This window comes from Phacochoerus africanus, chromosome 1 (assembly GCF_016906955.1).
Source record: "Phacochoerus africanus isolate WHEZ1 chromosome 1, ROS_Pafr_v1, whole genome shotgun sequence".
Classification (NCBI taxonomy): domain Eukaryota; kingdom Metazoa; phylum Chordata; class Mammalia; order Artiodactyla; family Suidae; genus Phacochoerus; species Phacochoerus africanus.
Genome location: NC_062544.1, coordinates 77,025,156 through 77,042,259, shown reverse-complemented (window position 1 = coordinate 77,042,259; position 17,104 = coordinate 77,025,156). Strand labels below are relative to the sequence as shown.

The 17,104-nt window shown below is 38.7% G+C and overlaps 1 protein-coding gene across 1 annotated transcript in view; it reads right to left on the bottom strand.

The window, feature by feature from the left end:
* Positions 1 to 17,104, bottom strand: part of DNAH5 (dynein axonemal heavy chain 5) — a 255,165-nt gene that overhangs the window by 180,680 nt on the left and 57,381 nt on the right. The window contains 5 exon segments of the mRNA XM_047799614.1: positions 5,717 to 5,804; positions 5,897 to 6,087; positions 8,708 to 8,804; positions 8,807 to 8,952; positions 9,930 to 9,989. Of these exon segments, the coding sequence (XP_047655570.1) occupies positions 5,717 to 5,804; positions 5,897 to 6,087; positions 8,708 to 8,804; positions 8,807 to 8,952; positions 9,930 to 9,989 (582 nt within the window).

Genomic DNA, 17,104 nt, shown 5'->3' with positions numbered 1-17,104 from the left:
AGTTTGACAATCTGGAAGAAATGGACAATGTTCTAGAATCTTACAGCCTGCCAAAACTGAATCAAGAAGAAACAGACCAACTGAACAGACCCATCACTAGAAATGAAATTGAAGAGGTCATAAAATCACTCCCTACAAATAAAAGTCCAGGACCAGATGGCTTCACAGGTGAATTTTATCAAACATATAAAGAGGAATTGGTGCCCATCCTCCTTAAACTCTTTCAAAAGGTGGAAGAAGAAGGAATACTCCCAAAGACATTCTATGATGCCACCATCACCCTCATTCCAAAACCAGACAGAGATATCACCAAAAAAGAAAACTATCACCCAATATCATTGATGAATAGAGATGCAAAAATTCTCAACAAAATCTTAGCCAACCAAATCCAAAAACATACCAAAAAAATTATACACCATGACCAGGTGGGGTTCATCCCAGGTTCACAAGGATGGTTCAACATACGCAAATCAATCAGCATCATACACCACATTAACAAAAAAAAAGTCAAAAAATCATATGATCATCTCAATAGACGCAGAAAAAGCATTTTGACAAAGTCCAACATCCATTCATGATCAAGACTCTCGCCAAAGTGGGTATAGAGGGAACATTCCTGAATATAATCAAAGCCATTTATGATAAACCCACAGCAAATATAATACTCAATGGGGAAAAACTGAAAGCCTTCTCACTCAAATCTGGAACAAGACAGGGATGCCCACTCTCACCACTGCTCTTCAACATAGTTTTGGAAGTCCTAGCCACAGCAATTAGACAAACAAAAGAAATAAAAGGCATCCATATAGGAAGAGAAGAGATAAAACTGTCACTGTATGTAGATGACATGATACTACACATAGAAAACCCTAAGGACTCAACCCCAAAACTGCTTGAACTGATTAACAAATTCAGCAAAGTAGCAGGATGTAAGATTAACATTCAGAAGTCAGTTGCATTCCTGTATACCAACAATGAAATATTAGAAAAGGAATACAAAAATATGATACCTTTTAAAGTTGCACCTCACAAAATCAAATACCTCGGAATACACCTGACCAAGGAGGTAAAGGACCTATATGCCGAGAACTATAAAACTTTCATCAAAGAAATCAAAGAAGATGTAAAGAAATGGAAAGATAGTCCATGTTCCTGGATTGGGAAAATCAATATTGTAAAAATGGCCATACTACCCAAAGCAATCTACAGATTCAATGCAATCCCTATCAAATTACCCATGACATTTTTCACAGAACTAGAACAAACAATCCAAACATTTATATGGAACCACAAAAGACCCAGAATCGCCAAAGCAATCCTGAGAAACAAAAACCAAGCAGGAGGCATCACTCTCCCAGACTTCAAGAAATACTACAAAGCCACAGTCATCAAAACAGTGTGGTACTGGTATCAAAACAGACAGACAGACCAATGGAACAGAATAGAGAACCCGGAAATAAACCCTGACACCTATGGTCAATTAATCTTTGACAAGGGAGGCAAGAACATCAAATGGGAAAAAGAAAGTCTATTCAGCAAGCATTGCTGGGAAACCTGGACAGCTGCATTGCAAAGCAATGAAACTAGAACACACCCTCACACCATGCACAAAAATAAACTCCAAATGGCTGAAAGACTTAAATAGACGACAGGACACCATCAAACGCCTAGAAGAAAACATAGGCAAAACACTCTCTGACATCAACATCATGAATATTTTCTCAGGTCAGTCTCCCAAAGCAATAGAAATTAGAGCAAAATAAACCCATGGGACCTCATCAAACCGAAAGCTTTTGCACAGCAAAGGAAACCCAAAGAAAACAAAAAGACAACTTACAGAATGGGAGAAAACAGTTTCAAATGATGCAACCGACAAGGGCTTCATCTCTAGAATATATAAACAACTTATACAACTCAACAGCAAAAAAGCCAACAACCCAATGGAAAAATGGGCAAAAGACCTGAATAGACTGTTCTCCAAGGAAGATATACCGAAGGCCAACAAACACATGAAAAAATGCTCAACATCGCTGATTATAAGAGAAATTCAAATCAAAACTACCATGAGATATCACCTCACACCAGTCAGAATGGCCATCATTAATAAATCCACAAATAACAAGTGCTGGAGGGGTGTGGAGAAAAGGGAACCCTCCCGCACTGTTGGTGGGAATGTAAACTGGTACAGCCACTATGGAGAACAGTTTGGAGATACCTTAGAAATCTATACATAGAACTCCCATATGACCCCGCAATCCCACTCTTGGGCATCTATCCGGACAAAATTCTCCTTAAAAGAGACACATGCACCCGCATGTTCATTGCAGCACTATTCACAATAGCCAGGACATGGAAACAACCCAAATGTCCATTGACAGAGGATTGGATTCGGAAGAAGTGGTATATATACACAATGGAGAAAACTGACAGAACACTGTAAACCAACTATGATGGAAAAAATAAAAATATTTTTTTAGAAAAAGAAAATGAAAAGCATTGGTTTCCTACTGTACAGCACAGGGAACTACAGCCAATCTCTTGGGGTAGAACATGCTAGAAGATAGTATGAGAAAAAGAATGTCTATGTATATATGTATATGTGGGTTGCTATGCTGTACAGCAGAAATTAACACAACACTGTAAATCAACTCTATTCTAATAAAAATTTTTTTAAAAGTAAAGTGAAAACGCAACCCGCAGAATATAAGAAAATATTTCAAGTGATGTATCTGGTAAGGGATTTATTATTTATTTATATCAGTAACTCAACAATGAAAAGACAAGTAATCATAATTGTTTAAAACACAGGCAAAGAATTTGAATAGACATCTCTCCAAAGATACATAAATGCAAAAAAAAAAAAAGCCCACATGAAAAGATGTTCACGATCATTAGTCATTAGGGAAATGCAAATTAAGACTGCAAGGAGATATCATTTCTCATCACTAGAATGACTGTAATTCCAAAGGCAGACAGCCACAACTGTTGGTGAGGATGCTGGGTGGCAGGGGGTAGGTGGGTGGGGGAATGGGACCCTCATACCTTGCCAGTGGGAAAGTAAAATGGTATGACTGCTCTGGAAAACAGTCTGGCATGTCTTTAGAATGTTAAACATAAAGTTACTACATGATTCAGTGTATGAGTTCCATACCCAAGAGAAATGAAAATATATGTCCAACACAAAAACTTTACACAAATGTTCATAGCAATATTTATTCAAAACAGTCCAAAAGTGGAAACAACCCAAATGTTCAACAACTGATGAATGGATAAATAAAATGTAGTATATCCATGCAATGGAATATTATTCAGCAATAAAAAGAAATGAAGTACAGATACATCTGCAACATGGTTGAAAATTGAAAACATTATGCTAATAAAAGGAGTGAGACACAAAAGACCATGGGTAGCATGATTCCACTTATAGGAAACATCCAGAATAGGCAAACCCACGAAAACCAAAAGTGGATTAGCAGTTAACAAACCCGACTAGAATCCATGAGGATGTGGGTTCGATCCCTGGCCTCTCTCAGTGGGTGAAGGATCTGGTGTTGCCATAAGCTGTGATGTACGTCACAGATGTGGCTCAGATCCCACGTTGCTGTGGCTGTGGTGTAGGCCGGCAGCTGTAGTTCCAATTAGACCCCTAGCCTGGGAACCTCCGTATGCCTCGGGTGCAGCCCTAAAAAGCAAAAAAAAAAAAAAAAGAAAGAAAGAAAGTAGATTAGTGGCTGCCAGGGCTTGGGGAAAGAGAATGGGGGTGAGGGGGACTGCTAATAGAGACAGGATTTCTTTGGAGAGTGATGAAAATGTTCTAAAGCTAGATAGTGGTGATGTTGCACAGCTCTGAATATACTAAAGGCCAGTGAATTCTACACTTTAAAAGGGTGAATTTTATGTTATGTAAATTCTATCTCAAAGCTGTTATTTTTTAAAGGTGCAGCTTCTCTTTTAACTCTTTTGTCATGACAAAAATACATTTTAATTTTCCATTAAACATTTTTTCTTCTCAGTTTAAAATATAATTCATAATTGAACATATTTTGAGTTTAGAAACATCTAAACTATTCTAGGAGGTTAAGCAATGTCTACAAATAATATAAAAATTGAAGTTAATACAATATGATTTTTACCTTAAATAAAGAATATTATAAGTTGTGGGTAAGGTTGGGTTTTTTGTTTGATTTGTCTTGCTTCAGGTTTTTTTAATTAGAGTATAGCTGATTCACAGTGCTGGGTAAAGTTGTTTTGAGCTGTCTTTATCCTCCTCAATAACAGATTTTTTAAAAGGAACTTGTTTCAGTTTCTTCCTTGTGGTTAATTTATTTATCATTTAAGAGGATATGAGAACTAACTGAAAATTATACAAGCTCGGCTACTGTCAGGGTTGCTTTAAAAGAAGAAGTTGTAGGATTAAAAACATTTTATCACATATCATTAGCAACTTGGATGTCATATGCTCCCTAATATTACAGAATAGAAATGAAAACCATGAGATATACAGCAAAAATCACAGCACGTTAGCAAAACAGGACACATAATGGATCAAAACACAACATAGCTCTGAAACGTCAGGAAATATTCATCATGATGACATTTCTCTTTTAACTGTGAAACTAAAATCCTCCAGTATGTCCCCCAGTATCTCTTGTGACATACTGATTTAAAATACACTATTTATAATGGTGATATTAAAATACATTGATCTTTATATTTCATAAACTTGAAATTGGCTCATAGATTAATATTCTGATTTAATCTGATTTGAGAATTACATGGAGGAAAATACATTTTAGTTTAATAAATGTTGATTTACATTAAAAAACTAAACGTAGAACTACCATATGATCCAGCAATCTCACTTCTAGGTAAATATTCAGAGAAAACCAAAATTCAAAAAGACACATGCACCCCAATGTTCACTGCAGCACTATGTACAATAGCCAAGACACAGAAGCAACCTAAATGTCCATCGACAGAGGAATGGATAAAGAAGATGTGGTATATATATACAATGGAATACTACTCAGCCTTAAAAAAGAACAAAATAACACCATTTGCAGCATCATGGATGGAATTAGAGATTATCATACTAAGTGAGGTAAATCAAAGAAAGATAAATATCATATGATATCCCTTATATGTGGACTCTAAAAAAAATTATACAAATTAACTTATTTACAAAACAAACAGACTTCAAAAACAAACATGGTTACCAAAGGGGAAAGGTGGCAAGAGAAAGAAATTCAGAGTTTGGGATTAACATATACACACTACTCTATATATATATAAAACAGATAATCAAAAAAGACCTACAGTGTAGCACAGGGAGCTCTACTCAAGAGTAGAGAAGAAATACTGTGTAATTCACCATTTATATCCAGGGGGCTTTTAAAATTAGCTATAGTTAAAGCTAAAGGTATATAAATATGGATGTGTGTGTGTAAATCTCTATATATAATTGGAAATACTTGTAATATATAAAGAAATACTTATATATATAAATATTATTGCATGCCTTGGAGGTTCTGTAATAACCTATACAGGAAAAGAATCTGAAAAAGAATGGAATATGCATATGTATATAACTGAATCATTTTGCTATACACCTGAAACTAACACAACATTGTAAATCAACTAGACTCCAATAAAAAATAAAATTTTAAAAAATGTGGATTTACAATAACTATTTAGAAAGCACTAAAAGAACATTTACCTTGAGGTTCATTTTCTCCCATTTCAGCATCAGAATCACTGTCTTTGTTATTTGGCAAAGCAGCCATTTTTCTTTCATGCATTTTTCTCTACAACGAAAAACGGTATATTTTTTTAGCTCCAGCCCATCTGTAGAAGCAGCAGCTTGCATGTGAGATGATTTTTTTCAGCCCACACCCACCTTGGACAGCAGCTCACTGCTCCACTGTCTAACCCCCTTGGTGATGGTGACGACACACTCCACAACTTTGTTCAGCGTCTGCTGTATGTCTTCCAGGACTGGGGCCATGGTGATGTTGGGAATGGCCAGGGTGATGCTCGCCCGGAAAATGGGCAGACTGTTCTGCTTCATTTTAGAGGCACTATTACTGTCTGAGTTAACACAAAACAGGGAAGATTTCATCTTTTTCCTTTAAAATAGGACTTATTTCATTTGTAACCAGAAAAATTAAAGCACCTAGAACAAGACATAATAGGTATATCATCTGACATATCTTTGTTGGATGAATGAATGAATGAATGAATGAATAAAAACTAAGGTGGAGGATCTAGTTATGCTCAATACTACAGAGCAGTTCAGTGAAACCCAAGCCAGTTTCTGCTGATTACAATCTACAGGTACACGCTCCATAAAGGAAACCCACAGCGTGGAGTCAGGCTTAATTATATAAATTCTTACATAAAATATTGAAAATGATACTGTCCAAATAACAGGAGGCCAACAAATTAAATATAGACTAAGTAAGCAAGGAATGAAAAACAAGAATAAATATCAGAACAAGCCTAAATCAGAACAAACAGTCAGTTTAGAATTTCAAATAAAACATACATCTTTCCTACCACCATGAGTATATCCAAACTGGGAGCAAAAAGTGGGAAAGAAATACCATGTAATTCACCATTTATATACAGGGGGGCTTTTAAAGTTGGCTATAGTTAAAGGTAAAGGTATATAAATAGCATGTGTGGTGTGTGGTGTGAAATCCCTATATATAATTGGAAATACTTATCATATATAAAGAAATACCTGTAATATAAAGAAATATTTGTATATATAAATATTATTACACCCTTGGAAGAGGCATACAATGATATTCAACATATCAACCAACAGTTGATAAGTTCTAATACTGTCCCTAAGTCAAAGAAAATGACTATCCTCCCTTCTGAAGTGAAATAAAACATAATAAACCATGCCACCAATCAAAAAATGATTTTAACATTTCCACTTTTATTCACCACTTTTAATTAAATATTAGAGAAAGTTTCCCTTAAATGCCAAAATTCAAAATAAATAAAAAGTCTTTATTGTCCTATTATTTAATTTTAACTAATTACTGTTTTATTTTATATACATATTTTTTCTTTTTTGAATTTAATAATGTTTTATTTAACTCATTATAGTCCAGAAATTAACATTTAAAATTATTGAAAAAATAAAGCCAAAAAAATTAACATATTTTACATTTTTTTCGTGCAAAGGCTCCAAAATCAATACATGCTTTAACATAGCTCAGATGCAGAATTTTCTTTGGAAATACTTGATCTGTACACATTTTTTCTTTTTATGGCCACAACTGTAGCATATAGAAGTTCCCAAGCTAGGAGTTGAACTGGAGCTGCAGCTACTGGCCTACACCACAGCCACAGCAATGCAGGATCCAAGTCACATCTTCAACCTATGCTACAGCCTGGGGCAAGGCCAGATCCATAGCCCACTGATCAAGGCCAGGGATTAAACTCATCCTCTGGGAGACTACAATGGGGGAGCCACAATAAGAACTCTTTTTTTTTTTTTTTTTTTTTTTGCTTTCTAGGGCCTCACCCTAACATATGGATGTTCCCAGGCTAGGGAATGAATCGGAGCTACAGCTGCTGGGCTGCACCACAGCCACAGCAACACCAGATCCAAGTTTTGTCTGCGACCTACGCCATAGCTCACAGCAACACTTAACCCACTGAGCGAGGCCAGGGATCGAACCTGCAACCCTGCAACCTCATGGTTACTAGTCGGATTCATTTCTGCTGTGCCACAAAGGAAAATCCCTGAACTCTTATTTATATTTTTTTAATTTAAAACTTAATTTCAAAATATCTCTAGACTTGATGGATTTTTGTGGCCCATTTGGGAAATGCAACAACGCTCTGAATGGTCCTGAGGAGAGATGACTGGATTGAGGAGGAGCAAACCAGCTAGAAAATACTAAACTGACATGAAAATAGTAATACAATTTTCTGCTTTGAAGGTAATGGCATTAATAAGATCTTTCTCACTTGATAAGACTGGCTAATAACGAAGAATTTTAACAATGAAATTATCTTTCTATTGATCTCCTTTTTATTATTATTTTTTTTTGTCTTTTGTCTTTTTTTGTTGTTGTTGTTGTTATTTCTTGGGCCGCTCCCGCGGCATATGGAGGTTCCCAGGCTAGGGGTTGAATCGAGCTGTAGCCCCGGCCTATGCCAGAGCCACAGCAACGCGGGATCCGAGTCGTCTGTAACCTACACCACAGCTCACGGCAACGCCGGATCGTTAACCCACTGATCAAGGCAAGGGCAGGGACCGAACCCACAACCTCATGGTTCCTAGTCGGATTCGTTAACCACTGCGCCACACGGGAACTCCTTGATCTCCTTTTTAAAGTCTCTTTTTTCTTTCAGTAACTAAAATAATTCACTTCATATATTTTCACCTTATTACAAAAAGATTAGAAGTGTGCCCATCATGATGTTGTTTATTAACAAAAGCAAAGCGACCTTAGGCAAATTATTTCACCTCCCTGGACTCCAGTCTTCTCAGTTTTAAATGGGAGTGATGATAGCATACATTACTTCACAGCATTGTTGAGATAATCCAAGTTCATAAGGCATAAACTTACAAGGAGACACTCAAGAAATGGTGGTTTCGATTATTTCAATTTAGCAGGGATGCACGCACACACACACAGCGACCACGCGTGGAGCCAAGAGGCAAACTCTACCAGATCATTACCCCGGAAGTGGATCAAGTTGGAGGAATGAATTCGCCTGCGCATGGCCTCAAGCGTGTTCCTTGTAACCTTCAGAAGAGCTTCCATGTTTTGGTGGTGATTGAATGAGAGAGCAACTCCCGGGCCCCCTCCTCTAACACCTCGTCGGTCTCTTTCTTCTTTCTCGCAAATGTCGTCAAGGGCAGGAGGCCTGGCCGGGCATTGAGGGAAGATGTCGAGGTGTCCAAAGTTCCTTCTTCTCTTTTTGCTGTTACAGAATGAGAGAAATTGAAAGAGATTGGGGCTGGGAGTGGAGGCATAGAGAGAGAATGATCTATTGCAGTTAAAGAAAATTGAGATAAATTACATGCAAGTTTAATAACACCTAAATGTCACACTTCTTCCGAAATGAGGACAGGAAGAGGAAAGGGGGGCACCAGGTGGACTGATGGAGGCCTATTCTCCTCCATGTTAAAAGACAGGAGGAGGAGTTCCCGTCGTGGTGCAGTGGAAATGAATCTGACTAGGAACCATGAGGTTGTGGGTTCGATTCCTGGCCTTGCTCAGTGGGTTAAGGATCTGGCGTTGCCATGAGCTGTGGTGTGGGTCACAGACACAGCTCAGATCTGGCATTGCTGTGGCTGTGGTATAGGCCAGCAGCTACAGCTCCAATTAGACCCTTATCCTGGGAACCTCCATATGCCCAGGTGAGGCCCTAAAAAGGACAAAAGACAAAAAAAAAAAAAAAGGAGGAGGAGAGAGCTATGGCTGCAAAGCAAGGTAGGGCCTGGGGGCCCAGCTGCTGGTTCTCTGGGTTCTGTCTGCCCACCAATAACCATAAACCCTGGGGGGAAGAGCTTCCATTCTTTGCCTCTCCATGTCCTCATCTGTCCCACAAACCCTTTGCTCTGGTGTAGGCAAGGTTCCCATGGGAATTCCAATCCATAACCCATCCTACTCTGACAAGATGAAAAAACACACATTTATACCTACATGCAAAGACAGCTAACAAGGGCCAATGCAAAGTACCTGTTTGTAGAGGTTAACAAAAAAATAGTAGGAATTAATGACATGGTGTCATTAAAACGTGCTCTGAATCATAATTTCAGATTCATAAATGTCCTTGTAAAATTTGGAGGGTATTTATAGAAATATGAAATTCATCGCTATGCAGAAAATTAAATTTTAGTTTTCAATAATGGCCTAGAAAACTAAGAGCCCTCTTTCCATTATCCCTTCCGTTACCTGAACTTTCATTTTTTGAATCAGCACTATTTATGTTGGATACTTTTTCTCTTTCTTCTTCTTAGATGGAACTTCGACATCCAGCAACATATTATTAGTTCATTGACTGCTCCTCCTTCCACTAATGAGCTTTTAAAGTGTAGTACCTGAGCAGCATTTACACAAAGGTCCTATTAAAAAAAAGAAAAAGAAAAAAAGAAATAAAGAAAGAAAGAAGGAAAGAAGGAAGGAAGAGAAAGGAAAGGAAAGGAAAGAAGAAAGAAGAAAGAAAGAAAAAGAAAGAAAGAAAGAAAGAAGAAAGAAGAAAAGAAAGAAAGAAAGAAGAAGAAAGAAAGAAAGAAAGAAAGAAAGAAAGAAAGAAAGAAAGAAAGAAAGAAAGAAAGAAAGAAAGAAAAAGAAAGAAAGAGAGAGAGAGAGAGAGAAAGAAAGAAAGAAAAGAAAGAAAGAAAAAAGGAAAAGAAAGAAAGAAAAGAAACTTAGCACCGTGTCATATTTGTTTACCTAGCTTCTGAGATCTCATCATAACGCCGTTAAGTCCAGCCTCCGGATAAGATTTTGGCCTCCAACAATGCTCGACCACACCTCTCCACTAACCCAGGTCAGGCATCCCGTAAAGGAATGTGTTAAAGACCAGAGAACCAACTGGAGCAGATGGACCAAAATTATACTTACCTCCCCAGCAGTGGAGGAAATAACTCTAAAGCCATGAACAGCCTCTCTTCCAATGAAGTTTCCTTCTTTTCACATAAATCTTCTCTAGTCAGCCTTCCTTCCCTCTTCTCCTTTGCCAGCAATCCACAGGCAACCTTTAATTAATTTCAGATATTCCCCGCCCCTCAAACTAGATTACACATTTCTCGAAATGAGATTTAATAAACATAAATGGATATGTTGGCGCAATTTAATCAAGGCAGACAGACAGACAGATGGACAGATAGGGATAGATGATGTAAGCAGTCAGTGATTTATCACATAATGGAAAACAAGCCTGTGAAACAATGGACTCTGAGTTGGTCATAGTCTCCGTTTCAAGTTCCAAACAAGATTCATCTTGATATTCTAATGTGTTCATGTGTTCATGGACCCTCCACTCCAGAATCAGCTTCATGGTTCATTTACCACCTCATCACCCATGACATTCACCTCCTCTCTAGCTGCAGGTAATCTGGCATTTTGATGCCATTAAAATAGGAAGATTCTGATGTGTCCTGAAACCGTTAAACTTCTTAATCATCATATAAAGTATAAAATAACAACTTCACTCCCAACCCAGAACTCCACCCACTCCTAATCTCCATCCCTAGTCTACAGAAGGTTTTGAAAAAGACACAGGTCAGAGACTGGGTAAGGGTTAGGATAGAGTTAGCACAATCTGGTAAAAAGTATAGACTCCAGCATGAAACAATCCAGCTTCAAATCCTAGCTCTGCGTGAATCTGGGAAATCCTGAGCCTTGATTCCCACATCTGTAAAATGCTAAGCACCTTAGAATGTTGTGAGAATTCCATAAGATAATGTATGTAAAAATGATAATTACAGTGCCTGCCATAAAGTAAGTACTCAAGAAGTGCTTGTTATTATCATAGATCAGCAAGTCGCATATAACTACACTAGCCTCATCTCATGCCATATAAACTAAATCTTTGTTTTCTGAGAAACTGCTAATACTTAAAGTCTTCATCTTAAATCCTCTTGACTCTACACACCCTCCCCTAATGACATAGTTTCTCACATCAGTCATTCTTGCGCCAACATCCTTTACTCCATCACTCCCTCAGCCCCACTCAGGAGAAGCCCAACCCATATGAACCAGGCAATCTACCCTCTCTATGTACATGCACGGGTCATGGCAAGGCAGGTACTTGGCATTTGGAATTCATGGCCCAGGAATCATTCTCTATGACTCCAGTCACATTTCCTACCAGGTCCCTTAACTACTGTGTCCTGGAACGCTTGTACCATCTTCCTGCATCATACTCAGCTAATGACCTTGATTTCTATAGCACAAAGCAAATGGAAGCCACGACATGTCCCTGACCCCATAAGACAAATCAGCCTCCATCACTAACCCCTTTTCCCCCTTTTTCAGTGAATGCATAATGATTTTTATTTTTTTTTCCATTATAGCTGGTTTACAGTGCTCTGTCAATTTTCTACTGTACAGCATGGTGACCCACTTACACATACAAGTATACATCCTTTTTCTCACATTATCATGCTCCATCATAAGTGATTAGACATAGTTCCCAGTGCTACACAGCAGGACTCATTGCTAATCCATTCCAAAGGCAATAGTCTAAAGCTATTAACCGCAAGCTCCCCATCCATCCCACTCCCTCCCCCTCCCCCTTGGCAACCACAAGTCTATTCTCTAAGTCCATCATTTTCTTTTCTATGCAATGTTTGTACTCCTATCTAAGAATTCATAATCACACAATATGAATTCTAAGTCACAGACACCTGATTCCCCAGAGACTATGCTTACCAACTATTCCCATTTTTCTTGATCGGTCTCTACTTGATTTGCCCCCCTCGGCGTAGGAATATACTCAGGGAAGTGCAATTCAACATCTTTCTACCATAACAACAATCTTCTGCCTCGGGGCCTTTGCACTTGCTATTCCCTCTGCCTGAATGCTTTCCCCAAAGATAGTCACATGGCTTGCTCCCTCCTGTCCTGTGTTCAGATGTAATCACAGACATCATTCCTGACTATCAACATAAAATCACAGCTCTCCGTCAGGTATTCCTTTTCTCCACTACCCTCTTAATTTTTCTCCACTGAGCTTATCAGCCCCTACTGTTGTTTTTATGGTTGTTTCTTGGCTTCTTTATTGCTTGATTCTCTATAAAGCGAGCACCATGATGGTAGAGATTTATCTGTTTTGTTCATCATTTTATTCCCAAGCAGTGGTTTGCAAAGGAGGGCCACAAAAAAGTGTTGTAGGAATAAGTGAAAACGTTCTTTTATATCTGTAGTCATTCACGTTGGTGATCAAAAGTAAAGTAAAATTAGGCTCTATGATTTTGCTACTTAAACAAAACTACTAATAATTATCCTCTATAATAATAAATGTATTACTGCATTTTATTTAAACGTATTGCTTATGGGTTAATTATTATAATTATAATAAAGCAGTCTTTGTTGGATGATAGGAATGGTACTATTGCATTGCTGATGGCATTGTAAGTTGATACCCATCATTTTGAAAAGCAATTTGGCTACAAATATTAAGAGCCTTTAAATATAAGACACATCTTTAACTCAATAATCATATTTTGGAGGAAAAAACACTCCAGAAAGGGAAAAAAACATGAACATAAATATATTTGATACAGCCTCTGGTAAAAATAGCAAACTCTAGAAATCATCTAGTGCCCAACAATAATGAACTAGTAGGTAAATTAAGTGCATCAATTCAATAGAATATTCTGAAGCCATCATGAAAATGGTGACTAAGAAAGCCATGTAGCAATATGAAAAATATTTTGTGAAGAAACAGTAAATGAGAGGAAAAAAAATGCTCTATTCAAAATCTGCTGTATGTGTAGCAGGGATCACAAATTTATTAAGAGGTATGTAAATTATAAATTTTAAATTATAAATAACATGGTGGTATAATTGGCTGAAAAATGCTATTTTCCCATTTTTAAAAATATTCTAAAATTTGCTTTAAATTTTAAAAAATGCAGAGTTCCCATCGTGGCTCAGTGGTTAAAATCCGACTAGGAACCATGAGGTTGCGGGTTGGATCCCTGGCCTTGCTCAGTGGGTTAAGGATCCGGCTTGCCGTGAGCTGTGGTGTAGGTCAGTCACCTCTTGGATCCCGTTGCTGTGGCTCTGGCATTGGCCGGCGATACAGCCGATTCGACCCCTAGCCTGAGAACTTCCATATGCCGTGGGAATGGCCCTAAAATGGCCAAAAAAAATAAAAATAAATAAAAATAAAAATAAATTTTAAAAAATGCATTTGTATAAAACTATCATAAGAGTAGGGGTAAATTAAAGCCACAGAGCCAGGAGTTCCCTTCATGGCTCGTGGTTAATGAAGCTAACTAGGATCCATGAGGATGCAGGTTTCAATCCCCGGCTTCTTCAGCAGGTTAAGGATCCAGTGTTGCATGAGCCTGTGGATGTAAGTGTGCAGAGAGACTAGCACCTGAGTGCTATGGCTGTAGTGTAGGCCAGCAGCTGCAGCTCCATTTGACCCCTACCTGGGAACCTCCATGTAGCAGGGCATGGCCCTAAAAGAAAAAAAAAAAAAAAAAAACAAAACAAAAAAAACATGGACCCCAGTGATTTCTGGGAGGAGGATAACAAATAAGCAGGCAGGACAAGGCAGAGTTTGGGGTCTACCCAAAGCCAGTGAGTTCTAAGAGAAGTGGGAACGAGAAATTTCTAAAGTGTAGACATTTAATTTTGATTTTATAATACATTTAATATAAACTATATAGCGGAAAGATTAACATGGCAGGCCTGAGATGTTATCCTGAGTGTGAGATTGGTCTTTGGGTGGTGCCTGGGAGTCTGGATTTCAGGAAGGTTCAGGGTTGTTAAGAATGTCTGGTCCTGACCATCGTGCAAATGTGGGGTTTTATGCTGAAAACACCTGCTTTCTTTCTGGTTGTATGGAATTTTGGTCTACACATCACGAGACCCAATAAAAACTTGAGCATTAAGTCTTCAATAGGCTTTCTGGGCATAAATATTGCACAAGTGTTACTGCATTTTTGTTGCTGGTGGGGGGTGGGGGTGGAGACAGTGAGTTCCGTGTGGCCCCTCATAAGAGGGAGAAAGCGTTAGGAAGCCCACATACCCTGCCTCCAAACTCTGCCTATCTTTTCCTTGTGCTCTGACATGCATCCTTACTTGTTCACCGTAACAAGTTTGGTCCTTAGTGCCACCAGATTCTGAGTTCCATGAGTCCTTTTCATGGGGATGGTCCTGGGATCTTAACATATTAAAATCACCATTGATGAGTTTTTTGTTTTTTTGTTTTTGTTTTGCCTTTTAGGTCTCTGCAGTACATGGAGGTTCCCAGGCTATGGATCTAATCAGAGCTACAGCTGCCAGCCTACACCAGAGCCACAGCAATGCCAGATCCGAGCCTCGTCTTCGACCTACACCACAGCTCAAGGCAACACGGATCCTTAACCAGCATTGGGATCGTTACTGGAGGCCACCAATCAAACCCACAACCCATGGTTACTAGTCGGATTCATTTCTTGCCACCATGACGGAACTCCTGATGAGCTTTTATAATCAGGATGTCCACTGGAAATGTTGTAAATGATGCTAAAGTGACATTCTCAAAGGGGCACTTCATAGAGCACGGCTCCAGGATCCTAATCTGACACAGGGAAGAAAGTAAAGAAGTGTCCCTTTGGGAAATGTTTGAGAAATAATAGATTAAGAAGACTTAACTAGATACTTCCCAGGAGTCCTTCTGGAGGCAGTTATTTATTTATTTATTTATTTTAATAAAGGAAGGTGTTATTTATATGTTTAATGTGGAAAGAAACTGAAGGGGAAGGAGGGTATAGTAGTTCCCATCGTGGCAGTGGAAACGAATCCAACTAGGAACCATGAGGTTGCAGGTTCGATCCCTGGCCTCCCTCAGGTGGTTAAGGATCCAGCATGCCTTGAGCTGTGGTGTAGGTCACAGACGCAGCTCGGATCCCACATTGCTGCAGCTCTGGCATGGGTGGGCAGCTGTAGTCCGATTAGATCCCCAGCCTGGGAACCTCCATATGACCACGAGTATGGCCAAAAAAGCAAAAAAAAAAAAAAAAAAAAAAGAGGTTACAGTCTTTTCCCTAAACGGACTGAACACAGACCCCACCGTTCCAGAGCTTTACCTGAAATGCCTCTCCCAAAAGTTTAAAGAAGAAAATCTGTCCAGAAGCTGCCAAAACAATATTTTTATGATTAACCCTAGTTTACTAGAAGCTCTACAGCTAAATAGCCCATGCTTCAAAAACAATGGAGAAAATGAGGAAAAAGTATTCATGGCCAATCTCCCTCCTACCCTCTGAAGTAATTTGTTTCTTCGTGTCTAAGAGACCCCTAGATGCTTCCTCTTCATTTTCAAATTATTGTCAGAAGCTCCTCGTTAGCATACCAGTCAGAATTACATCTCTCATGGACCAGTCAGAATTACATCTCTCATGACCAGTCAGAGGTAGGAAAAAAAATGTAATTTAGGGTTCTAAAACGTCACAAACATAAAATTTAAGTGAAAAACATCAATCTTTTAATAACCTTTGTCATTTGGAGAAAGTCTTCACAGCTAAGTGGCTCCTCCTGGGGCAGTTGACAAAGAAGAGTGCTGCTCATTTTCTTCCAGGACAGCGTCAATGCGAACTCGATCAGATCGTTGACCCTGTCAGCAGCAACTCCAGGTCCTCTATGAAAAAAAATACAAGTGAATAAAAGAGTAAAGCATTTTCTTTTTTTAAAAAAATGACATAATTAAAACTTCAGTAGTAAAATCAGGATTAAAGTTGCTCCATAGAACGTTTCATGTCTGGTTTTCTCACACATTACACTGCGGGTTTTTCATTTTCAGTTTTTGAGGCGTTTTTGGGGGGAGTTGTGGCACCCCCACAGCAAGTGTAAGTTCAGACTAGGATCCAACCACACCGGCAGCAAACCAAGCCACAGCAGAGATATGATGAGTCCTTAACCCACTGAGCCACCAGGGCATTCCACACCCATGCTCTCTTTAACCAGTTTTCTAACTTCTCAGCCTGCCTAACTCTGACTCATACATGAAGATTCAGCTCAAATGCCTCCCCCCAGGAGGCTTGTCTGTGAATCTGCACATTACAAGCCGGCTTCTCTCCTATATTGGCACTGCCCAAGTATCCCTCCCTATACACCATATTGTGTACTTAATGTGTCTTATCTTTTGGCATGTCATCTTTTTTCATCCTTGTATCTTCAACACTTACCCAGTGCCTTTTCCACAGAAGGCCTTAACAGATACACTAAAGTGAAATTGCCCCCAATTTCTTTTTTCGCTTTTTTTTTTTTTTTTTTTTTGCTTTTTTAGGGCCAACCTGTGGACAGAAGTTCCCAGCCTAGGAGTACATTCAGAGGCTGCAGCTGCCAGCCACGCCACAGCCAAGTCCAATGCGAATCGGTGAGGCCAATTGTCGGTATGATCTAGACCG